The sequence below is a fragment of the Lithobates pipiens genome, unplaced genomic scaffold, assembly GCF_037356315.1.
Source record: "Lithobates pipiens isolate NorthernLeopardFrog02 unplaced genomic scaffold, aLitPip1_a1.2 Scaffold_19, whole genome shotgun sequence".
Taxonomy (NCBI): domain Eukaryota; kingdom Metazoa; phylum Chordata; class Amphibia; order Anura; family Ranidae; genus Lithobates; species Lithobates pipiens.
Window position 1 is genome coordinate 533,267,014 of NW_027507764.1, and position 26,307 is coordinate 533,293,320.

Sequence of the window (26,307 nt, forward strand, 5' to 3'; positions counted from 1 at the left end):
GACATCCTCCTCCTATGGGATGGAGATGGCAACAGTCTTAGGGACTTTATGGAATCCCTTAATAATAAGGATAGGGGTATCATACTGAACTTTGAAGTCAGCAGAGAGGAGGTACATTTCTTGGATAAAAAAGGAATCAGACAGACTAATTACATCAATATATTTTAAACACACCAAAAGGAATGCTTACATTCCCCTAGATAGCTGTCATCATAAAACTTGGTTAAGAGCGCTTCCTAAAGGACAATATATGGTTGAGATGGAATTGCACTAGGGTAGAAGAATTTAATAAACAAGCGGGGGTACTCACCAAAAGATTTGTTGATAAAGGCTATGAGGTAAATACTCTTAACAGCATAGTTAATCAGATTCAGGAAACTGATAGGAGCCTATTACTAAGGACACAATCCAGGTAGACGGTGGGAGATAAAGAGCCATTCAAACCTTTAGAACAACCTATTCGACACAACATTGGCGGATAAAACAGCTTATTCAAAAACATTGGCACATTCTGTGCAATGATAAGGTTTTAAGATCATCCTTACCTCCCAAACTTCAAGTAGTCTTTAGAGGGGAGTCCCTTCACTGAAAGATAAAATTTCCACTAGTGTTTTGAATCCACCATCAAACCCCACTCCTTTTTTTCAGAATCTTGTTGGATTCTATCAGTGAAGGAAATGTCAAGTCTGTGCTATCAATGACTGTCAACATCAGAGAGTTCACAGCCACCAGTCCTTCTCATACCTTTATGATAACACCCTTCATTACCTTCTCCATGACTGGGGTTGTTTAATTGTTACAGCTGTGTAATAATAATAATAGCAATGTCTGTGTGGACTCCAGTATGTGGGCAGGACCAGGCGGGCTCGACAGATGAGACTGAACTAGCATATTAATAACATTAGGAAGGGTTTTCCGAAACACTCAGTTTCAAAACACTATGCATTGGTACATAATAAGGGCCCTAGGAATACCAGATTTATGGGCATTGACATAGTCCATATTGGAGGGGCGACTCACTATTAAGGGGGATCTCACAACTTGAGATGAAATGGATTTATTTTTTTAAATCAGAAAAAAGTTTATTGAAGAACAAATAAGAAATACCTCTATCCAAATATTATGTGAAGTAATAAATCCAAGTACAGCTGATGTTATATTGTATATAAATCACGAATGATTAAAAGTTACTATCGTACTGGGTGTCTTTACTGATACTTCATTTATTGATGCCATGTAGCCAGGGCAGGACTAAGGGTGGTGGGGGCCCCTGGGCTTGAGTCACTTTCAGGCCCTACCTTCTATACTTTATTTTAAATAGAACAAAATGATACATACACAAGCTATATATTAGAGCTACACAAGTCAGGATAAACTGAGAATAAAAATAGAGATCACGATTCTGAACAAACAACTAAACAAAATGACATAATTTATGTTAATTGCTGAAGTCTATTAAAAATGTTAAATTAATCTGAATTATTTAAAAAAAAATGGGTTTGAATGATTCAATTCCTCAATCAAATACATTTGTTTCATAGATGAATCACCACTGATAACAGATGGCACGTGACACTGACAGGTGGCACTGATGACAGATGGTACTGATACGTGGCACTGATGACATGTGACACTGATGACAGATGGCACTGATGACACGTGACACTGATGTGGCACTGATGACAGATGGCACTAATATGTGGCACTGATGACAGATGGCACTAATATGTGGCACTGATGACAGATGGCAGTAATACATGGCACTGACAGATGACAATAATAGGTGGCACTGATGACACGTGACACTGATGACACTTATATGTGGCACTGATGACAGATGGCACTAATATGTGGCACTGATGACAGATGGCAGTAATACATGGCACTGGCAGATGACAATAATAGGTGGCACTGATGACACGTGACACTGATGACACTTATATGTGGCACTGATGACAGATGGCACTTATACATGGCACTGGGGACAGATGGCACTGACAGGTGGCACTGGGGACAGATGGCACAGACAGGTAGCACTGGGGACAGATGGAACTGACAGGTGGCATTGGGGACAGATGGCACTGAGAATAGATGGCACTGGCAGATGGCACTGTGAGCACTTTATTCCCCGCCCCCTTTTTTCTTTTTTACCTTGACGCTACAGCCAGTCGCTCTCCCTCCTCACACGCTGTCTCTGTGTGATGAGGGGGAGCCGGCGATGAGAGATGATCTCATATGTTTACATATGAGATCATCTCCCATTGGACACTGCAATCGAGTGCTAAATGGCCGCTGTGATTGGCCATTTAGCACGACCTGTGATTGGCTGTGTCCAAGGGACACAGCCAACACAGAACTTCCCCAATGTGCGCCCGCAGTGGCGCACACAGGGGAAGTAAAGAGGAGGACATCCTGGGACGCCCTCCCGGCAGTTAGGCAAGGCCAGCGGGGCCCCCTATTGGGTGGGGCCCATGGGCTTGAGCCCAGTCAAGCCCTATGGTAAGTCCTGCCCTGCATGTAGCGTTACAGTGTCAGTGTGCAACTATACTGATCTGTATGTCTTTAAGTTTAGTGCATAAGGGGGTAAGATAGAAAAGGGAAAGTGGAAAAACAAACAAACATTCTATACTCAAGTATAGTAGAAACGTCTATTAGCATTCTATCATTCTAAATAATCTACCATGGCTCTGTAGTCAGTTCCTAAAATGGGAACCGCTTGCCACTCCTTAAGTTACAGTTTTGCCACAACATTCATGCATTCACATTTGTAGTAGTCTGCCCTTCACCAACTGGGTTGGACCTAGTCCAGGTGTGTCCAGCCATGGTTGCCACAAGGAGTACAATTTTTAAGAGCATTCCTATGTTGGTAAGTGAGTTTTTCGTGTATCAATGTGCTGAATACCACATCTACCCTTTGCTTCCCCATTGGTAGCTGTGGAGTTATCCAGTGGTGTGCGATCATTTTGCGTGCTATACACAATAGACGCAATACTGTAGTATGGCGTTCAGCGAAAATGAGGGTATCACCAAGGCACCGAGCAAGTAAATAACTGGATCATGTGGCATTGGAAATTGAAATACTTGTGAGATAGTAGAGAGGACATAGTGCCAGTAACTAAATAATTTCGGGCATATGCAACAAATCACCATTATGTCTGCTACATTTTGGGCATAGGGGCTTATCTCTGAATCCCCACTTATGAAGTAGAACTGGTGTCCTGTATACTCTGTGTAGTAAGAATAGATGTGATGCTGAAACCGACACCAATGGGCTGGAGGTCAGGCATAGGTCCCATGTTTCCCCGTCTATAGAGCCCTGATCTTTTTCCCACCCTTTTCTGCAGGGAAGTTTGGAAGCATCATGTGTGGATTGTAATAATCTAGAATAAACTCTCTGGATCATTCCTGTCCTATCCTCCATCAACAGCACATCAGTCATCAGGGGATGTGTCGCTGATGCGAGCAAAGATATTCTATTCTCACTCTGAATGGCATGCCTAAGCTGCAGATATTTATAAAATTGGGTTCTAGGAAGGGCAAACTCCTCTTGTAGTTCCATAAAGGATTTAAATGTGGTGCCATTGAAAAGCTGTGAGATGTAATCAAACGCCCTCTCCCAGAGCTAAAAGTCCTTAAGTTTGAGCAGTTTTTGTAATATTTGTTCCTCCATATGAACAAACGCCCCGGATAATCTGAATGGCTCTAGTATATTTCCATAAGGTGTTTAAGAGGAGTATTGTGGGGAGTGTTTGTGATAGATGTGAGAATCCTGTCTCTAAGTGGGTCAGTGACAGGAAGTAAGGAACCGTCTGGTACCAGTAAGGACCTGATGGGACCTGTTACATCTTCGCAGCCCCAATTACCTAAGTGTTGGATTTGGGAGACCACAAAGTAGAATCTAGCGTGTGGAATTGCCAATCCACTTTCATCTTTGGTGAATTGCAATGTGTATAAGCTTATACGTGCTATTTTATTACCCTATATTAAAGCTCTGAACTGAGAATCTATTTGGGCAAACCATTTATGTGGTATCCATATGGGAGCATTATGGAATATATATAAAAGTTGCGAAGCCCATACCATTTTAAATAAATTGGCCCTCCCAGTGGCTAACAGTAGAAATTTGGTTACTTAGTACATCCGCTACAAGGTCGGGTAAGGGACATGAGACTAGATCTAGGGGCATGAGCACTGATTTATTCCAATTAATGTTGAACCCTGACAAATCTCTGAAGTCCACTATTAGTCACAGCACATTCCTCAAAGAGCTGTCAGTGTTCCCAGATAAATAAGAGTTTCATCCGCAGATAAGGAGATGACATCTTTTTGGATACCCCAAAGAAAATCTACAATATTTTGTGAGGCTCTGACATGGATAGCCAAGGGTTCCAGGGCCATGGCAAACAACAGGGGTGAAAGAAGGCACCCCTGCCACATGCCCCTAAAAAGCCTAAAGGGTTCTAATATGTCCCCATTAATTTGCATTCTTGCTGAAGGAGTGGTATAAAGCAGCTGTACTCATCTGAGGAAGGAGGGGCCTACCCCAAATCTTGTCAGTACTTCCCATAAATAGGATCATTCAATGCTGTCGAACGCTTTAGCCACATCTAAAGAGAAATGGCCCTATTACCAGGGATGTCAGTAGGCAATTGTAAGTTTAAAAACAGTCTGCGTTGCTTTTGGGATGGGATCTTGTCAGTATGAAACCAGACTGATCTGTAAGGATCACTTTTTGGATGCATTTGGCTAACCTATTAGCCAGTACTCTAGCCAGAAGTTTGACATCAAATGTATGTAGCGAGATAGGTCTGTACAAGTCTGATGAGAGGGCTTCCTTTCCTGGTTTTAAGTGGACAACTATAAGCACTTCGCTCTTAGAGGGGGGAAGTTTCCCTATTCCAAATGCCTTATTGTAGACTTGAAGGAGAGTCAGAATTAATTGTGCGGTATGTCGCTTGTAGACTTCGGATGGCAAGCCATTGGCTCCTGGCACCCATCCATTTTGTGCATGAACCAAAGCAACGAGGAGCTCATACTCAGTCAATGAGCAAGCTTGTGTCCAAAGTGGACAAAAATGCTATAGGGTATCTTACTAAGAAGGAATGGAAGTCATCATATGAATGTTGATCTTTGGATGTATAGACATCCTGAAAAAAATCTTTAAATATGTTCATAATAGCTTGAGTGGAGCAGCAGGGTGTGTCGTGTGCATCTGTCACCGCCACTATATGGGAGGGGGGTTGTTGTGTTTTAGCCAGTATGGCATATGTGTCAGAAACCATGAAACAGACTGAGACAGAAGTACAATCAAATCACACTTGTTTATTAATAAAAATAAAAAGGTAAATAGAAAAAAGCGTAGTCAAGCATAGCCAGAGTCCAGTAGCCAGATCGGGTAGTCAGCCAGTCCAAAGTTCATTAACCAGATCGGGGTAATAAGCTAGGCCAGAAGTCAGAGATCCAAGGAGAGCAACTGCAAGCAGGATAAGAAGCCAGGAGGGATGTCAGCAAGCCAGTCTTGAAACTAACAGCAGGAGATGGTTCCTTGTGATGTGACCAACGCGAAGGCAAAGGAAAAAGTGATCTGGAATGCTTTAAATAGGCAGGTCAGACGAGCATCATCGGGAACAGCTGGTAACTGTGGAAAGAGAAGAGATCTGGCAATTAGCCGACAGCTGAGCGGCCAGCCCAGAGGAGGAAGGGCTAAGCCAGCCCTGACAATATGGCCCGTATTTTCTTCCTCTTCAAACTACTTCTACTGTAGAAAGAACATTTTATTTTCTGCTATGTGTAGTGATAGTTGCCAGAGAATTGATTGTGAAGCTAACCGTGCTCTCTTGGAATCATCAGTGATGTCAGCCACCTAGGTTGCTTCAGTTTTTTGAGCCTCTGATATAACCATTTCCCACTCCTTGGTCTTTGTCTTTATGTGAGATCTCATACATTGGCTATATCCTTAGATCCTATGTTATGTCTAAAAAAGGAGGTCAATAGATCTGGGATTGGATCAGGGTCCAGAAGGAGTGACAACCAGAAAGGGTTTAACTTCCATAGCGTTGTGCTCTGATCTGCCCCTGCACGTATATCTATCAGAAGTGGGAAATGATCAATGACCTGTCCAGTGGAGTACTGTGAGCAGACTACCATAGGCAACATGAGTTCATTCCCTAGGCCCAAGTCAATCCGGGACAGTCCCCCTATCGAGGCAGGTTGAGTACAACCGGGCGTCTGGGTTGTGGATGTCTCCAAACGTCTGTAAGGCCCATCTCCAGAAGAAGGTGGACAAAAGGTGTAGGCCCCTGTGGTTTTTGTAAACCACCACTGACATGAGCAGGGAGTTTGTCTTTCCCTTAGTCTATGTAATTGTTAAGGTCCCTAGGACTAAGACCGGTATGCCAGGAAAACGGATTACAAAGTCAGCCAGTATTGTAAGGAGACGGTCCGAAAATGGTAGAGGACAAACCTGCTAATATATATTTTGTCCCATAAAGGGAGCACAATATAAATACATAGCAGGTCGGTTTTAACTTCCATGCAGGAAAACTGTGTACCCCTCCAGGACACTCACTCCCCATGATTACACCGAGTATGTGGCGGGAATTGGTGACAAAATTGTCTTTGGTGAATAAAGGAGTAGTGGAGATGAGTCTCCTGTAGACAAATCACATCTGCATTTAAACGCTTGATCATGCAGAGCACAGCCAATCGTTTAACCGGGTTGTTAAAGCCCCAGACATTCCTGGACATTACTCTGTTTAGTTTAGACATTGCATTAGTATTATAGTAAAATAAAAAATAGATCCTATAAGTTGTGTACAGCCCGATTCCAGGGCAATGGGATAGCATACAGTCAGGCGATTATACCAGTGAAAAGAAGGCCCTTAAGCATCAAAGTGGAATGTAGGAATAACAAAAAAAAAGAGCCATGGTAAAAAAAAAAAAAACATAAAGTACCTGGCCAACAAGGCCTTATAACCTTGCCATAGGTTGGCTAGGGGTCTATGCCAGACCATCCTGAGGGCAACAGTGGAAGTGCACTCCAGTGTCATACAACTTCTCATCAGCGAAAAAAGAAAGTCCTAGCCTTTAAACAAAACTAATGGTAAAAACAATGGACCCCGCCTTGACATGGATGTCAGTGGACAAGATGAAACGTGTATTCATTGCGAGTATAGTACCTTTTACATTGGGGCAGGACATCTACTGCATGGCTTACGGAGCGATTGTTCTTCCCGTTCCAGCCATTGTGTAGCTGCAAACGGTGTATCAAAGAATTGGACCGAGTCCATCGATTTAACTCACAGGCAAGCCGGGTATAACATAGCATACTTTAATTCCAGATTTCCGAGGCATCATTTTACATCTATGAATTTAGCTCTTTGTTTCTGTAGGTCTGCTGAGAAATCTGGAAAAAGAGATATCTTGTTATTATTAATTTTCAGGGCTGCGGGTCTGGTTCTGGCGTTGTAAAGGATCGCATCTCTATCCCATAATTAAGGTGTTTGAACAGGAATGGACATGGTGGGGCTCCTGGTTGTTGAGGCCTAGCCGTGACCCTGTGCGCCCTCTCCACTGAAAACATTGGGGAGAACACCTCTTTGCCGAAGACGGCAATGAGACATTTTTTCAATAAAATCAACAGGATTCTTGCCTTCTGCTCTATACTCTCACATTATTACGTCTCACCCTGTTCTCTAAATCTTCTAAACGAGTAGCGTGCTGTGTACAATGTGTATTTATTGTAAGTGAGGTCCCGTTGCATGGACACCATGTCATCCTCTATGGAACACACTCTCCGCTCTAAAGCTGATGTTCTATCTCTCAGCTTTTGGGTGTCTTGCTTCAAAAAAGTAATCCCCGTTTTGACCCCTTTTATCTCTATTTTAAGGGCATCTATGGATAGGTTACAGGTATTCACTGCTGTGAAAATGTCCCCTGGTGTGGGTTGTTATCCTCCAGCGGTACTGTGTCATCTGGTTCATGGATAGCGGCATGGAAAACAGCTTTTTAGCTGCCTTTCTGTGTCTGTCCTTAGACTGTTGGGAGATTGTACCATTTTGGACCATGAGAGCTGCAGACCTGGCCGCATTCTGTCGTTTTGTGGATGCCATCAAGCATGAGTCAGCCAGACAAGGATAGTACCGTGCTTAGCGGTCTGATAACCATTGTGCTGCAGGCGGTGTGTTGTATAGGGTGTCCTCAGAATAACAGAGCGGATACTCGGTGGAGAGAACTGAAGGTGCATCCGGCTACATCCACTGCTTGGCCACGCTCCCCTCCTGAAATAGATTTTTAAGGTTGGATGTTTTTCCCCTTTGGGCCTCAAAGTGGACATAGATTTCAATGCCTTTATAGATAATTCATAGCTAGCAGGCATCGGGGTGGATTATCCTTAGGGTAACATCATTAATTGTGGATTTATTGCAATGTATGTTGTTCATTAAGTCTGCTTGACCATGTAAATATCATTGGAAATCATTTCGGATTAGGTTTTGGAGCAAAGTTAATTATGTATGTACATTATGAGGGATTATCTGGACTCCAGGAGGGTATCTATCTTGCTTCCAAATAAGAGGTATTATGTCAAATTAATTTAATTAGAATTAATTATATTTTTTCAATTTTTATATTTGTATAATTTCAGCTAAGACCCCTTTCACACTGAGGGCGTTTTGCGGGGGCTATAGCGTTAAAAATAGCACCTGCAATCCGCCTTCAAACAGCTGCTCCATTGTCTATAGTGTGAAAGCCTGAGGGCTTTCACACTGGAGCGGTGTGCTGGAAGGGCATCAGGAAAAGTCCTGCCAGCAGCTTCTTTGGAGCGGTGAAGGAGAGGTGTGTATACCACTCCACCACTCCTTCCCATTGAAATCAATGGGGTAGCACGGCTATTGCGACACATTGTGGACAATTTTAACCCTTTCTCGGCCACTAGCTTGGGTTAAAAGTGCCCCGCTAGCGGCCGAAATGCAGCGCAAATCCAACAGTAAAACGCCGCTAAAAATAGCAGCGTTTTACCACCAATGCTATGGGTGGCACAGTGTAAAAGGGGTCTAATACTTTAATACATTTTTACACTTACTATTGTGCAATGTTTAAGGTTGGATTAGGGAGTGTTTATTTTTGACAATTATACCCCTCAGGATGACACTGCATAGGGATTGTGCATTTACGTGCACAACGGAGGGGAATTGCCATATCGTAGGTAATACCATTGGTATTCAGCTTAACCTCAAAATGAGGCTTGACGTTTACCTGAGCCTTTTGATGTCAAAATGAGGTTTGATGTTTGACCAGGTCCTCGGGTAACAGAACGAGGCTTGGTTTTTTCATTTATGTATAAGAGACGATGACACAGTAAGTCGCCCCATGCACCAGGACGATGTCAATCTCTGATGAAACGCGTAGGACGGACAATGTTCTGACGTTATCGCTTACGAGTCCGGAATTGCAGATGCTCATTGTATGTTTTACCGGCCAGTGTTCTACCATTCCTCCATGTGCTTTTATCTAATAAATTGTTATATTTACATGATGCAAAGTCTCTTCTATTTTTTCGAGTGGGATTTTCCTAACATGGGGAGAGAGAGATCGCCTACAGGACTACTGATCTTTGGTGGGATTACAATCCAAAGGCCCTGGTGGGGTAATCACCCACAAGCGTTACTGACTTTTCTAAAGGTCCAGCACATCTGATAAGCAGGCATTTCTTATCATTGGTGGTGGTCTCATATGGTATCCATTAGACAGGGGATTAAAAGGGATTATATTGTGTCTGAAAATTTAAACATGGACTACTAATTCCAACATTTTGGCACTACTGTCTACTTATCACCCTGCTCTTCACAACACTTTTTCCAATAAGGACGACTGTTCACTATTAGATGTTTTAAGCTGTTTCATTTTGTCTGCCTTTGTATTGTTAAATTAATAATTTATGGCTTATTTTACATGGCTGCATGCAGGAGCTAATGGAAAAACAAAGGACGTCATGCTGAAGGCATTATACAAGGGAGTAAAAGATGTCCATTGCATACCTGAAGCAATGCAGAATTTGACCACTCATGGTCCATTTCTAAGTGCATCAGAGATTTTCTACAATAAAGGTGAGAGCTAAAAAAAAAAAAAGAAGTAAAATGTAAGATGCATTGTAAAATGTAATACATGGTAAAAGGGTTCCATGTCTAGGGTTACCTTACAAAAGGAAGGCGATGTTGAAGCCATTACTATAAATACTACGCCGCTAAGACCTGTTCACATTCTTGGAAATCAAGTCGATTTCACTACAAGACTGGCAGTGCCCGCTGCCTGGCTGGAATGCCTGCTCAGCTCAGGTTTGCCATGCCGCATTTCTAGAAGATGGAGGGGGGGGAGCAGACCCCGTCTCAGGTGAATGATCCTGAAATGTGAATCCTACGTGGATAGCTGTGAGTTTACCAAATGTTGAGCTGGTTAAAGCTTGGTCCGGCTATGTCATTTGATCCAACTATTTAAAAATACGGGGACCCCCCCCCCCAGGTTTCTAAAGAGATGCTCCTTGGCCATATCTCTAGGGACTCTGTCCCCCTCAGAAACCCCCTTCATTCACCGATCTGCTACTGTGGTGGCCCTTGGGGCCACAACCAGTGTCATCTCCTGGGCTCCACACTGTGAACTTGCCTTCCTAAAAGTGCCTTGAGTGGTCTGGTGTATCATGTGTAAAAGCAAAGACCCACCTGCTATTTACTGAACTACTCACTAGCCCCCCTTTTGGTTTAGATCTCTGCAGTGTCTGCGCTTGGGGAGGATTTTCTCAGGTTGGGATATGTGTTTTTTGTTTTTTTTTCCACATGTATTTGTGGCAGGTGGGTGAGGGTTGCGAGGAGGCTACATGCTAGTCTTTGGGGCCAGATCTTGCTACAGATATTAGCAGTGTTGATATAGCCTGTACTAAAGCTGTTTGATCCTCTTGGTTCATATTTTAAATGTTCTCTTGTGGAATCTTGGACTAGTGCAGCTTGGGCCACATATCTGGAGAGAGGGGTCCGGCGCTTACTTTTCCCTTTTGTTACCCCTTCCCCTCCCATCTCAGTGTTCCCGAAGCCTTTTCCCCTTCCCCTCCTTCTTTTCCAGTCTGAGTCTCCCATTCCTTTTCCACTTCCCCCATGCTGGACTGTCCTGTTATCTCTCTCCTGAGGACTGACTTACAGCAGGATATAGATTATATGTTATGTGGGTTCACAATGTCTAGAATGTGATACTCTGTTGAGCGGGCTCTATCATGGGCGCTAGTCTTCTCTACCATTTTTGTCCGCAGGTTTAGGTTATATTAAGAGGCTGCAGTTCAAATCGAATGTAAGTTAGACTCGAACATTAAGTGTTTATTTGTTCTAAAACAAACTGAACATATGGGGGTCCCATTTACAAGGATACCCCCTCCCTGCCTGTGTGAAATTGTAAGGGGGTACTTGTATCCCTACCATTTCACCAAAAAAACTGACAAGTGTTTAAAATGACAAGAGACAGTTTTTGACAAGTCTTTTATTAAAGTCTTTTTCTTTCTTTGGGTCTTCTTGCTTTCTTCATCCTCCGATCCTCTTCTTCTTGCTCCTGTGTTCTCATCCGGCATCTTCCTCCACGGCGTCCCCACCCTCTCTGACACACGGTTCCGTTACATAAGAAGTGTCAGAAGAAGAGAAGCATCACACAGCAGGAGCCTCCCATTGCGCAGAGCAGCCCAAGAACGAAGCGAGGAAGAAGAGACGCCATGGGGGAAGATACCGAAGGATGAAGGAAAGAAGAAGAAAGAAGAAAGAAGAAGAAGGCCTAGATAGATAGTTAGGTGTTGGGAGTTATGTTGCTGTAATTCTTTTATATGTGACACTGTTTTGGATCAGAACCAAGGTCTGGTGTTTTTTTTTTTATATCTGCCCCTGATCAAATCATCGAGTATGAAGTAATCACCCTGACACTGTTTGTCCAGTGTGAAAATACATTTTTGTACTTTATTTCCCCTTTTTGCCGCTTATACTATACCGGCTGAACATGGAGAAAAACAAGCAAGGCGTGATATATGCAAAACATATTATTGCGACATATTGCTGTATTACAGTAACAAATGTATGAATATATGCTTTCAGCTGCATTTAGCAAGTTTAGTAATTGATCACAGCTATATTAGATATTTTTGTAACTTCTTCCACTTTCTTCAAGATGAGACGTTGGGTGTTGATGTCATGTCTGTCTTGGGTGCACTTCTCGGAAAAGTGACACAGTCTTTTTATAATTCTTTGCGGTTCGGCTTCGAGACGGTTATCTGAAGTAGAGTTAAGGTTTTAGTAAGCTTATACAGTGATATTACATATTGAAATAGGCATTTTAGCATTCTACCTAGTACCTCATATGAAAATTTAATGTGATACCTTAGTCACATCCTTTACAGTTCCCCCCTTAAAATTTCTATTCTAAACATATCCCTTGCACTGAGTCCTATCCCACCTGGCCCATTCCGTCAGCAACATTTTTTTGGACTGCATATAGAGAAAGGCAGCAACTAACTCACTGACCCCCTCAAAGCAGCCTGGAGAAAGGCAGTCAGGTGCCGTCTGTCCCTACAACCCTTTTGGTGTTACATCTTGGGGGAGGTAGTGTCTGTAATGGAGTGCATTTCATAATCTTCATCTAGTATGTCCTGGTTCACAAATGTGGGAGTGGCTTGGTCAACAGCTTTTTCCACACACTTTTTAAAACAGGAGAGAATACAGCAGACCATGACAGCCAAAGTCATTAAAATTATCAGGATGGTTATTCCTATCTGCGCCAATAACCCTTGCCACCCTCCTTTGATCCAGGCGAAGTATTGATCCCAGGGGTTGGTGATCCCTGAATTATTTTTTTAATTCCTTAGACAGATCCTCAAGTTTCCTGATGGCCAAGGCCACTTTACCATTTGGGCCAGTGTTATCTGGGATATAAGTACAGCTTTGACTCCGAGTCATCTGTGGATAGTAAAGGAAAGGAACAAAGAGCAACAAAGAACATAGACCTGGAGTGTGCCGAGGTCACGTGGTCAGTATGAATAAAAGGGGGCATTACCCAAGTATGAGATATAAAGAATGAAATGAAAGAAAAAAGGGGAATGGGTGGGTGGGACACGAGATCCAGCAACCATGAAGGGAGGAGGGAAAGGAGGGAAGGCTTTAAGCAGCCTGACTCCTCCTACAAACATCTGCGGTCAGCCTTACACTTGTACTCGGACTCAATCTGTGGATAGTAAAGGAAAGGAACAAAGAGCAACAAAGAACATAGACCTGAAGTGTGCCGGGGTCAGTATGCCTAAAAGGAGGCAAAAATAAACACAGTAGGATGAAAGCTACCAACCAGACTTATACACACACTAAATAACCGCATCACCTGACAAAATTCGCCAAACGCCTGCGGTATCACAAAAAGTGGCCCTGTGCTATGCCCAGAGAAAACAAGATGACCCACACCTACTCAACTCCCAAATAATAAGGGCAGGGGCCCCCTGGTGCAAAGTCACAAAGCTACTCCTTTCCTGAAAGAAATAGCCAAAATATGCTTAAGGTCTAGACCCTGTTTGGCCAACAAGGGGGTGGCAATGAAGAATGCATGTGGCTGCGGAGAAGGAAACATCAGGAAAAGCAACAAAGGAGCATCCCAGGGTTTGACAAAAGTAGTACCGACCAGCTGGGTTAACCTGACGTCGGGCCCCCCATCACTACATCATGTGAGCATGCAAATGTAATAGCGAAGGCCGGAGGGCCAAACCAGTTGATTGGCCAGAAATAGTCGAAACCCTGGGCCAGAAGCGCAACTCCCCTACCAACTATGGCTGCCTTAGCTCCAAGCTGATAACCAATGCACAAGGAGACCTGACCACGTAAGATATGTCACAAAGAAAGTGACCCACAATGGGAAGACTGCTGAGCACAGCAGGAGGGCTACTCTTCTGGATCACCTGAGGAAGGCCTGCAAGAGTAAGTAGAAAATAACGGAAAGCCCGGCAGAGGCCTTCAACAAACATGAAATGCCGAGTCCCCGCCAGATGCGCCCTGAAAAACTACGGGCCGATACGATCTGGAAGAGGCAAAAAAACACCACAAATAGGGACTGGATAAACCCATCAGGACTTAGGAAAAACTTAGCCCGGAAACCCTGGAAAACAACCCAAGGAGAATCACGAGCCTACCTGGTATTTCCAATGAAATCTGAATGATCAAGGCAGCTGCGTCAGCCAAAATGGGAACCCAAAAACCTCAAATGCTTGAAGAGAAGGCGTGACGCCGGCATCTGCAACCGAGACCTGGCCTACTAGTACTGACCTAGACACCGAGAGGGTACGAGAGACACCTGGAAACACAAGAGACACCTGGAAACACAAGAGACACCTGGGAAAAAAAAAACACAAAAAAACCCACAAAAAACACACACACACACACACACACGAGAGAAACATGAAACGTGAGATGGCATAGAAACAAAAGCATGAGAAACATAAATTGCATGAAAAAACGTGAGATTGGAACGAAATATGTAAATAGCGCAAGAAACAGATGAGGAGACTTGCCACTGAACAAGCCAATTAAAACCGATCACCTCAATCCGTTAAACCCATGGACGTGATGGGTAACCTGCAGTGGAAAAACAGACAACCCAGCTGTGTGAAAATGACCAAAAACATAACAGACAACCAGCCCATGACAAAACAAAACCCCTGGTACCTAACAAGTATAAGGATGTATGTGCAGAAAGGACAAGACCACAGCGTGTGAATGTGAACCTAATGACAACACCACCCTACAGTATGCAGTAAGCAAGCCTGAGCAACCTGCAGCGCCAAGACAGGAAATTAAAAACGAACACTCAGGGCTAAGGTACCCACAGACTGGTGGGCAGTAGTAAAGGTGTAATGGTGAAAGTGCACGGAAATCCGTAAATCCCACTGGAAACCGTAAATCCCATTGGAAACTAACTGAATGAGACCATACCTACCTGGAACCCCCCCCCCCCCCCCCATGGAAAATGCGCCATTACACCAAAAAAAAGGTATTCACTGTACGATTCCCTGACCAAACCCCAAACTGCAAGTAGCTATACCATGCATGGTCACATATGAACAACTGTGGAGTCTGTCCTAGATTCCCATGGCTGACTGGTTGCAGCTCAAGATTGTATTGGCCACACACTTGCTGCCGAGGAGCCCCAGCAGGAGACCACAGCTCAGCTCACCACATACATCAAAACCCCGCCCCGGGAGTGATGATACAAACAGGCCCAGCTCCCAAAGACCTCAAAGGCCCCCCCCCCCCCATACGCTCCACATACTGTATGGGAGGGGTGGCAGGGACTGTAATAAAAACTTCCAAGATATCTCTAAGATTTGTATCCTGAAGAAATTCTTAAAGTGGGAGTCCGCCGTTTTTTTTTTTTTTTTAAAGCCAACAGCTACAAATACTGCAGCTGCTGACTTTTAAAATAATGACACTTACCCACCCAGCGCGCCCGCGATGTCGGCACCCGAAGCCGATCTCTCGATCGTCTCTCGGGTGCTGCCGCCGCCATCTTGGGTGTGGGAATCAGGAAGTGGAGCCTTGTGGCTTCATTTCCCGGCTCCCTACTGCGCATGCGCGAGTCGCGCTGCGCAATAAGGATGGTCCCCGCTGTCTCTGGGATCCGTGTGTTTCCCAGGAGACAGCGGGGGACCTTCGGAAAGGGGCGTAGCTTCTGCAGAATCTACGCCAGAAGTGGGTGCAGATACCTGTACTGTACAGGTACCTGCACCCCCCTCCCCCCTGAAAGGTGCCAATTGTGGCGCCGGAGAGGGGAGGGTTCCAATGAGCGGAAGTTCTACTTTAGGGTGGAGCTCCGCTTTAAGGCTTCTGCTGAATCTTAATCTCTCCATTTGCTTGGGGGTAAGAAAACTGAGGATTCCTATGCACATGAACAAACCGTGGTCCATTGTCAAACCCAAGATCCTTATTGGGATACCTTCCCGCTGAGACTATGGGCTGACTGAAGCCATCGACCATGTGATCCATATAGGGGACACATCGCCCATCTGGGAGCTGTGCCATCAGATTTCCACAGTGTTGTGCCAATAGGTCAAGGAACTGCTTTGAAATATCCTACAAGGCACTGGGTTGCTCCTATTGTGCTGCTGCAGAAGAAAGACGACAGTCTGTGGTTCTGTGTGGACTATTGCAAACTCAACTCCTGCACCCACAAGGACACCAACTCCCTTCCTCAGGTTGAGAAATCTCTCATGGCACATTAGCAAGTTCTACTCTACCCTGGACCTGGCAAAGAAACAGAAACAGAAACAGCTCTCCTCAAGATTTGGGATGACGCCCTCGAAGCAGCAGATGACGGAGAGCCGTGTCTCCTCGTACTGCTAGACCTAAGTGCAGCGTTTGATACAGTAGATCACAATACTCTACTCGTCCGCCTCACAGAAGTAGCCGGAGTCCAAGACATAGATCTCCAATGGTTCGCGTCCTTCCTAGGAAATCGGTCACAGACAGTGAAACTAGGAAAATTCCTCTCCGAAACTCGGGCAGTCACCTGCGGAGTCCCTCAAGGCTCTCCGTTGTCACCCGTTCTCTTCAACATTTACATTTGCCCACTCCTTCAAATCATCAGATGCTCAGATCTCTGCTTCCACTCTTACGCTGACGACACGCAACTTTATTTCCGGATCAATGGAAAAAAAGATCACCAACAACAACTTGAAAACTGCCTCAAATCAATAGAGGACTGGATGACCACCAACTCCCTCCAGCTGAACCAATCAAAGACAGAGCTTCTTATCTTACACCCAAATCATAAGCCCGCAACCAAAACCTCCTGGTCTCCACCAACCGTCTTTGGGCAGACTATCTCCCCAAAGACCAAAGCGAAGAGTCTCGGAGTTATTTTAGACACACAAATGTCAATGGATGCGCAAATAGGATCTGTAGTCAGTCGATCTCACCATCTGCTGCGCATGCTTCGCAGACTCATCCCTTTTATCCCAAAGAATGACAAAGCAGTGGTAGTTGGAACAATCATTAATTCACGACTGGACTACGCAAACTCGCTTTACATAGGATTACCACAATATCAACTTGCGCGATTACAACTGATCCAAAACACGACGGCAAGGCTGATAACAGGAAAAAAACCCTGGGAATCCATTTCTCCTTCACTGAGGAGCTTACATTGGCTAACCGTAAAAAATCGGATCACGTTCAAGACCCTTTGCCTCACCCACAAATGCGTGCATAGAGAAGCTCCGCAATACCTAATGGAAAAAATAAATCATTACACACCAAACCGCAGTCTTCGATCAGCCAACAAAAACCTCCTCCTCATGCCCAAAGCCCGGTATAAATCCAAGGGTGATCGGAGATTCGCTGTCCAAGGGCCTCGGCTATGGAATGCTCTACCAATCAACATCCGCCTGGAAAAAAATCACCTGGCTTTTAGGAAAAAACTCAAGACCTTCCTCTTTTAGCAGATGATCAAAGCTCGTCACAGCGCCTAGAGGCGATTCAGTTCGCATTGTGCGCTATACAAGTATTTCATTCATTCATTCATTCAAAGGGCAAAGACTGCCTTTATTACACCCCTGGGAATTTTTGAGTTTAATTGTATGCCCTTCAGCCTCAGTATCGCCCCCAGCACTTTAAAGTGCCTAATGAAGAGATGTCTCCGAGATATCAGTTTTGAGACTGTACCAACATATCTCAATGACATAATAATCTTTTCCAAAATATTTGAGGAATATGTGAAACATCTGGACCGGGTTTTCTCCTATTTGGCGCAATATGGACTAAAACTCAAACCCAGCAATTGATGCCTCATGAGACAAAAGATACAGTACTTGTCACATGTGGTTGAAGCCAGAGGCATGTTCCTAGATCAGGACAAGGTACAGGCTGTCCAAGACTGGCAAACCCCCAAAATCTTCACAACGTTACACTCCCTCTTGGGTCTGGTAGGATACTACTGGTGGTTTATCCTGAACTTCGCCCAGAGAGCCAACCCACTTACCCGGCTGCTGTGCAGGCATAGGACACAGCGGAAGGGTGGTCCCTCACCCTTCATTCAAGCCCAATGGCACAAACCCCAACAGTAGGCCTTTGAGACACAGAAGCAGAACCTGACTTCTGCCCCAGTACAAGCTTATGCAGACTACACCCAGCCTTTCTGATTGTACAAGAGCCTACGGCCTACGGCTCACTGAAAGGAACCCCCCCAACTAATTTTCTTTCAAGCTAAAGTTGCTTGTCCTGTTTTGGGCTATTACTGAGACATTTGCAGAATACCTCAGGGGGGCCAAGTTCTAGGTCTTTACCGGCAACAACCCGCTGGCCTACCTGGAAATTGAAAATTGGGGGCCTTGGAGCAGAGGTGGGTAGCCTGCCTGGTACAGTTTAAGCACAAGATACATTACCGGCCAGGGAAATCCAATGGGAATGCCAACGCCTTATCCTGGTTCAATGATGGAGTGCGGCGGAGAACCCTAACCTGGAAGACATAGAGCTCACTCCTATTCTGCCAGTACAACAACCTAATATCGCCTGGAACGCTTAGAAACAGGCTGTGAATGTCAGTTTTTGGCATCAGTCTTTATTGCCCAAACCTAAGGAGAGTCAGTTAACAAGCAAACAAATGTATTAAACCTATGAGTTTCATAGGAAATACATGAGAACAGTCTAAACGATGCCTTCTCTTGAGGAAGGGGGCCATGTCTATTTTTTATCATGTATCATATAATTATCCTTATATGTAATACAATAGCCATTTTATAGCATGGCAAGACATGGACAATTGTGGAAGGTGTATAATACTCACATAGTTTGTGTCCTTTTACACAAGGGCGGCACAGTGGTGTAGTGGTTAGCACTCTCGCCTAGCAGTAAGAAGGGTCAAGGTTCAAATACCAACCACGACAGTACCTGCCTGGAGTTTGCATGTTCTCCCTATACCTGCGTGGGTTTCCTCCTGGTACTCCGGTTTCCTCCCACACTCCAAAGACATACAAAAGGTTAATTGGCTTCTGTCCAAAATTGACCCTAGCATATGAATGGGGACCTTGGATTGTGGGCTCCTTGAGGGTAGGGACTGATGTGAGTGTATAAGGATAGGGACAATTGTAGACACTCACTCAGGTTGAACTGGATGGACTGGTGTCTTTATTCAACCTTACTAACTATGTAACAACAAAATAGATTTTTCAGAAAGCATGGCTGAAAACTTCCTATTCCACTCTACCACATGTTCTGATAGGTGCCCCAGTGTCATGTGCCATTTGTCATCAGTGCCACGTGTCATTGTCCTGGTGCTCCAGGGCCTTCAAAAGTGAAAAGCTCCATAAAAACTATCAGATTTTCTGCTGATTTTTTTTCCTTCAGATTTACAAAAAACCATGTAGTGCAAGGTCCTGCCTGATTGCATGCAAATTGAAACTCCTAAGCTTTGACCTCATATTATATGGTTTTGGTAAATCTGAAACAAAAAATCAGCAGAAAATCTTAAAGTGTGTATGGGGCTTATTAGGTAGTCAACAAGTTAGATGTGTAATTTATGCTCCTATAACACGTGATGGTGCCCTCTGCATGTTGGGCCTCTCTATGTAGCTAGGCTGTGAAAAGGTCTCACACATGTGGTATTGTAATACTCAGGAGGAGTAGCAGAATGTATTTTGGGGTGTCATTTGTGGTATACACATGCCATATGAGAGAAATAACTTATTACAATGACAATTTTGTGGGGAAAAAATCTTAATTTTGCAAAGAATTGTGGGAAAAATAACAACATCAAAAACCTCACCATGCATCTTACTAAATACCTCGGAATGTCTACTTTTGAAAAAATGGGTCATTTGGGGGGTATTTGTACTTTCTTGGCTTGTTAGGGTCGCAAGAAATGAGATAGAACACTAATACATCAGGTGTGATACATTTTTTATGATTTGCACCACAGCTTGTAGACTCTCTAACTTTCACAAAGACAAAATAATATCCACTAATTTGGGTTATTTTTACCAAAGATAAGTAGCAGTTTAATTTGTGGTCAAAATTTTGTTTATTTTCTCCACGCAAGTGGCGCTCAATTGCAGCAGCTCTGCAGCTGGAGGGGAAGTCAGGAGGAACTTGGTTCCTCTATGTTTTCCTGGATCACTAGGGAAGAGATATGGTTGGAAGCTGTTGCCCCATGTGACTCTGGTAGTCATCTTGGGTCAGCTACAGCTTATTTAAGGCCCTGGTCCCATGGTTTAGTGTGCTTTATTCATGTGGGTAGTGCAGGGAAAGGCAACCTGTCTGTTAGGGACAGTACTAGCATTGGGGAAAGGTTCCTGATGAGGAGGGAAAGTGTAGGGTTGCATCCCTCTAAACATCTTCCTGACTGGGCATGAACCACCAGGCCACAATCTGCCCCTCTCTACAGATGCTGACATTTTGTCTGGAACCCGCTGTGTTCGTGTCAGGCCGCGTACACACGCGGGGACTGTTCGCTCAACTTTGTCCGTCAAACTGTTTCAGCGGACAGTCCGCTCAAAATTAGCATGGACGGACTTGCCCACACACGACGAACGAACAGTCCGCTGAAACCATGCGCGATGACGTGAACGGCACGTACGACGGGACTAGAAAACGACGTCCTATACACTGCAATGCAACCTTCGGCGTGTAAATTCTTTCTGAGCATGCGCAAGACTTAGTTTGACGAACAAGCCTACACACGGGCGGACTGTCCGCTCAAACCAAGTTTCAGCGGACAGTTTTTCGGAATTTCCGAAAAACTTTGTTCGTCAGACTGTCCGCTGAAACTGTCCGCTGAAAGCCCACACACGAGCGGACTGTCCGCCGAAACACTGTTCAGCGGACAAAGTTGAGCGAACAGTCCCCGCGTGTGTACGCGGCCTCACTGTAACCATGAGTGTACCAGGTTGGGCAGTCTTCCCACCGGGCTTATTGCAAACTGTTGCTGCATTGCTTTAATACATGTTTATCACTGTACTTGACCGTGCAAATTATTGTCGCCGTTCCCCACCTACATGTTCTTTTGACCTAATCCTTAATTCCCGTTTGGTCCTGCCAATGGGGATTAAGGTTTTGGTAAAGAGAACATATTTGTTATATTTTAGGGAAATTGATAAACACCCCCTCCCCAAGCAGGGGTGTTTTTCTCCACAAACTAAATCATTGAGACGTGGATGGATGGGTGGGTTTGCTTTAAATATTAGAAATTCATTAAATAGCTTTTTCAGTTTGTGGTGCTGACACAGTTAAGTTTCGCTTTAAATGATGAGGAAGAGCATTATAATATACCAGTGTAATTATAATATATAGGGAACACTCTACACCCCTGTGCTATTCCTTGTAACAACAATCTTTATCAATCAAAATTCATCAGATATGGCACGGGCAGTTTTGTTTTTTTACATAAACAGGACATTTTTACACAGACCAGTAGTGAATACATTTCAACAGAAATTTACACACAGATGGATCAGCCTAAATTGTAAGTGTGCATTACAGTCGTTTAACACTGGATAATGCATTCACAATGGGATTATGACATGCAGACTGTGAGGATTGGATGTATTGTTGTACAAATTGCTTACTGTGATATTTTGTGATACTTTTCCGGCAAGCACCGATTGAACTCTTATTATACAGCCTTACCATGTGTGGATAGCTGGGGGATATACTGCATCTCAGTCTCAGCTGCTTCTAATTGGATATAATTTAAATGTTGTGCTTAAGGCCGGGTTCACACTGGTACGACATGACACCACTTTGGATCCGACTTTGCCCTGTGACTTGAAGTCCGACATGCATCCGACTTCAATGAACAGGGATTCGACTTTGATCCCCGACAATACCAAGCACTGTGTCTGGTATGAATCTTTAGGGGGAACTCCATGCACAATGAAAAAAGAAAACGGCATGGGTTCCCCCTCCAAGAGCATATCAGGCCCTTCGGTCTGGTATGGATTTTCAGGGGAACCCCCACGCCAAAAAAACATTGGGATCCCCCCAAAATCCATACCAGACATTTATCCGAGCACACAGCCTGGCAGGTCAGGAAAGGGGGTGGGGACGAGCGAGCAGGTGCTCGTCCCTGTGCCCACCCCCCCAAAAGCACCTGGACCCCCCATTGATAAGGACAAGAGCCTCTTCCCGACAACCCTAGTCATTGGTTGTCGAGGTCTGCGGGCAGCGGGCTTATCGGAATCTGGAAGCCCCCTTTAACCCTATGTGAATGAGTATGTGGTACATTGAAAAAAGTGTCAAAAATAAAACACAGTACACATTTTTTTAAAGTAATTTATTAAGGCAGCTTCATCGCCTCTTCCGGGTTCTTCTCCCCTCTCCGGCTCTTCTGCCTCCTCCGTTGACATCTTCTCCCCACTCCGGGACTACTCCGCTCTCCGCTGATGTCTTCTAGCCCTTTCATGTTCTTCTCCCTCTATCTTCTCGCTCTTTAGCTGGGTCTTCTCCACTGTCTTCTCCCTCTGTTCTTCTTCTGATATTGACTGGACGCTCTCTCTCTGTCTAATGCTGGGTGCGTGGTGTGCCACTACTTATATTGGCATGGGCTAGGGTCACCGGGTAATGTCATCGGGAGGCCCCGTCCCTTATGACATCAACGCCAGGTCATGACCCGCCCCATGCCAATATAAGTAGTGGCACACCATGCACCCAGCATTAGAACAGGAGAGAGCGTTGAGTCAACATTGGAATAAGAACAGAGGGAGAAGGCAGTGGAGAAGACCCGGACAGCAGGGAAGACAGCAGACAGAGGGAGAAGACCCTGGAGAGGGCTAGAAGACATCAGTGGAGAAGCCTCTGAAAGGAGAGAAGAGCCAGCAGAGGCAGAAGACGTCAGTGGAGGAGGCAGAAGAGACGGAGAGGGGATAAGAGATCGAAAGAGATGACGGCGCTGCCTTAATAAATTACTTTAAAAACATGTGTTTTATTTTTGACACTTTTTAGGTGAATAGGTAGGGGTACAATGTATCCCATACTCATTCACATAGGGTCGGGGGCCCGGGATCTGGGCCCCCTTTGTTAACCACTTAAGCCCCGGACCAATTGTCAACCTAAGGACCAGAAAGAAGTCTTTTTACAATTTTGCACTGCACTGCTTTAACTGGTAATTGCGCGGTCATGCAATGTTGTACCCAAACAAAATTTGCGTCCTTTTCTTCCCACGAATAGAGCTTTCTTTTGATGGTTTTTGATTGCCTCTGCGATTTTTATTTTTTACGATATAAAAGGAAAAAGACTGAAAATTTTGAAAAAAAAAAGATATTTTCTACTTTTTGTTATAAGAAAAATCGAATAAACTAAATTTTAGTCATACATTTAGGCCAAAATGTATTCAGCCACATGTCTTCAGTAAAAAAAATGTCAATAAGCGTATATTTATTGGTTTGCGCAAAAGTTATAGCGTCTACAAAGTAGAGTACATTTTCTGGAATTTACACAGCTTTTAATTTATGACTGCCTATCTCAGTTCTTGAGGTGCTAAAATGGCAGGGCAGTACAACCCCCCCCCCCCCAATGACCCCATTTTGGAAAGTAGACACCCCAAGGAAATTGCTGAGGGGCATGTTGAGCCCATTGAATATTTTTTTTTGAATAATGACACAAAAAAAAAGTTTACAAAAAGTTGTCACTAAATGATATATTGCTCACACATGCCATAGTTATATGTGGAATCGCACCCAAAATATATTCTGCTGCTTCTCCTGAGTATGGGGATACTACATATGTTGGACTTTTTGGGAGCCTAGCCACGTACGGCACCCCGAAAACCAATCACCACCTTCAGGATTTCTAAGGGTGCAAATTTTTGATTTCACTCCTCACTACCTATCACAGTTTCGAAGGCCATAAAATGCCAAAATAGCACAAAACCCCGTCCCCCAAATGACACCATTTTGGAAAGTAGACACCCCAAGGAAATTGCTGAGGGGCATGTTGAGCCCATTGAATTTTTTTTTTTGTCCCAAGTGATTGAATAATGACACAAAAAAAAAAAAAAGTTTACAAAAAGTTGTCACTAAATGATATATTGCTCACACATGCCATAGTTATATGTGGAATTGCACCCCAAAATATATTCTGCTGCTTCTCCTGAGTACGAGGATACCACGTATGTGGGACTTTTTGGGAGCCTAGCTGCATACGGCACCCCGAAAACCAATCACTGCCTTCAGGATTTCTAAGGGTGCAAATATTTTGATTTCACTCCTCACTACCTATCACAGTTTCGATGGCCATAAAATGCCAAAATAGCACAAAACCCCCCCAAATGACCCCATTTTGGAAAGTAAACACACCAAGCTATTTACTGAGAGGCATGTTGAGTCCATGAAATATTTTATATTTTGTCACAAGTTGCGGGAATATTACAAACCTTTTTTTTTTTGCACAAAGTTGTCACTAAATGATATATTGCTCACACATGCTATGGGCATAAGTGAAATTACACCCCAAAATAAATTTTGCTGCTTCTCCTAAATATGGGGATACCACATGTGGGGGACTTTTTGGGAGCGTAGCCATGTACGGGACCCCGAAAACCAAGCACCGCCTTCAGGATTTAAATATAAAACGCTACCAAAAAAAACTGTTAGCGATCGCAGGGATCAGGCCTGACTCTGCGAACGCTGCAGTTATGTGTTTAGTGTTTTGTGACAGTGATCGATCGATACTGCACTTGGGTGGGCTGGGCAGAGGGGCAAAACGCAGGTGCTAGCAGGTATCTGGGCTGATCCCGCTAACAATGCGTTTTTTTGAAACCCTAAACTGCTGGGGACGCTAGTATAGATCTGATCAGATCAGATATTGATCTGTTCAGATACTATACCACTACGGGAGGTGTATGCTTTGCGCGTGGGTGTTAGAGGTACTGGCACTAACCTAGCGCTGCCTGGGGCGACGCAGACCCTGACCCTAAAACCTAATTGATATCACCCGCCGGGTAATCAGGGGGTTAAACCTTTATTGGGTAATAAATGGTGGGTGCCCTGATGCTATAAAAAGCAAACTAACTAACCAGTCACCCGTAACACTTATACGGTGATCACTGGTGAAAGGTATAACTAGGGGCAATCAGGGGGTTAAAATCTTTATTAGGTAGTATATGGGGGTCCCTGACGCTATATAAAAACCTGACGGGGAACCTTAATATCTAACTGGCTAACCAGCGTCACCAATGACACTTATACGGTGTTCGCTGGTGAAAGGGTTATTTCTAGGGGCAATCAGGGGTTCAAATCTTTATTAGGTAGTATATGGGGGTACCAAATGCTATAAAAACCTGGCGGTGAACCTAAAAAATAACTAGCTACCTAGCAGCACCAGTGACACTAATGCAGCAATCAGAAAAACGATGACTTAGTGACACTGGCAAAAGGGGGTGAAAGGGTTACCTGGGGGCAATCAGGGGGTTAAAACCTTTATTATTAGGTAGTATATAGGGGTCCCGGATGCTATATAAAAACCTGACGGGGAACCTAAATAACTAACTGGCTAACCAGCATCACCAGTGACACTTATACGGTGATCGCTGGTGAAAGGGTTAACTCTAGGGGAAATCAGGGGGTTAAAACCTTTATTGGGTAGTATATGGGGGTCCCGGACGCTATATAAAAACCTGACGGGGAACCTAAATAACTAAATAACTAACTGGCTGATCGCTGGTGAAAGGGTTATCTCTAAGGGCAATCAGGGGATTAAAACCTTTATTAGGTTGTATATGGGGGTACCTAACACTATAAAAACCTGGCGGTGAACCTAAAAAAAAAACTAGCTACCTAGCGGCACCAGTGACACTAATGCAGCGATCAGAAAAACGATCGCTTAGTGACACTGGCAAAAGGGGGTGAAAGGGTTAACTCTAGGGGCAATCAGGGGGTTAAATCTTTATTGGGGGGGTAGGGGGCTACCCTGGACCTAACACTAACTGCCCTGACACTTTTTACTGTCACAACTGACACTAAATGCAGTGATCAGTAAATAAATATTCACTGCAATCAGTGACTCTGTGAATGGGGGGGGGAATCGGGGGGTGATTTGTGTGCCTATGTGTACCTACGTGTCAGTGTAGTGATTGGTGCACTTACTATGTCCTCTCCTCGCAGTGGCGAATGAGAAGCTTCCCCTGCCTGTGTTTACACTACATAGGCAGGGGAAGCTTCTCATTCGCCAGGACCGATCGAGTGGGGATGGCCAGAAACCAACAGCCATCCCCTCATCCCGTATTGCCCCTGAAGCGAAACGGACTGCCGCAGCCAGCGGGAGG

General features: G+C 44.4%; 1 protein-coding gene across 2 annotated transcripts in view; it reads left to right on the forward strand.

Annotated features, from left to right (window-relative positions):
- The window catches only part of SERPING1 (serpin family G member 1), a 550,183-nt gene that overhangs the window by 68,575 nt on the left and 455,301 nt on the right, over positions 1-26,307 (forward strand). For both annotated transcript variants that reach the window (XM_077493210.1, XM_077493211.1), the window contains exon 3: positions 9,966-10,106. In XM_077493210.1, the coding sequence (XP_077349336.1) occupies positions 9,966-10,106 (141 nt within the window). The remainder of the gene's footprint in view (positions 1-9,965; positions 10,107-26,307) is intronic.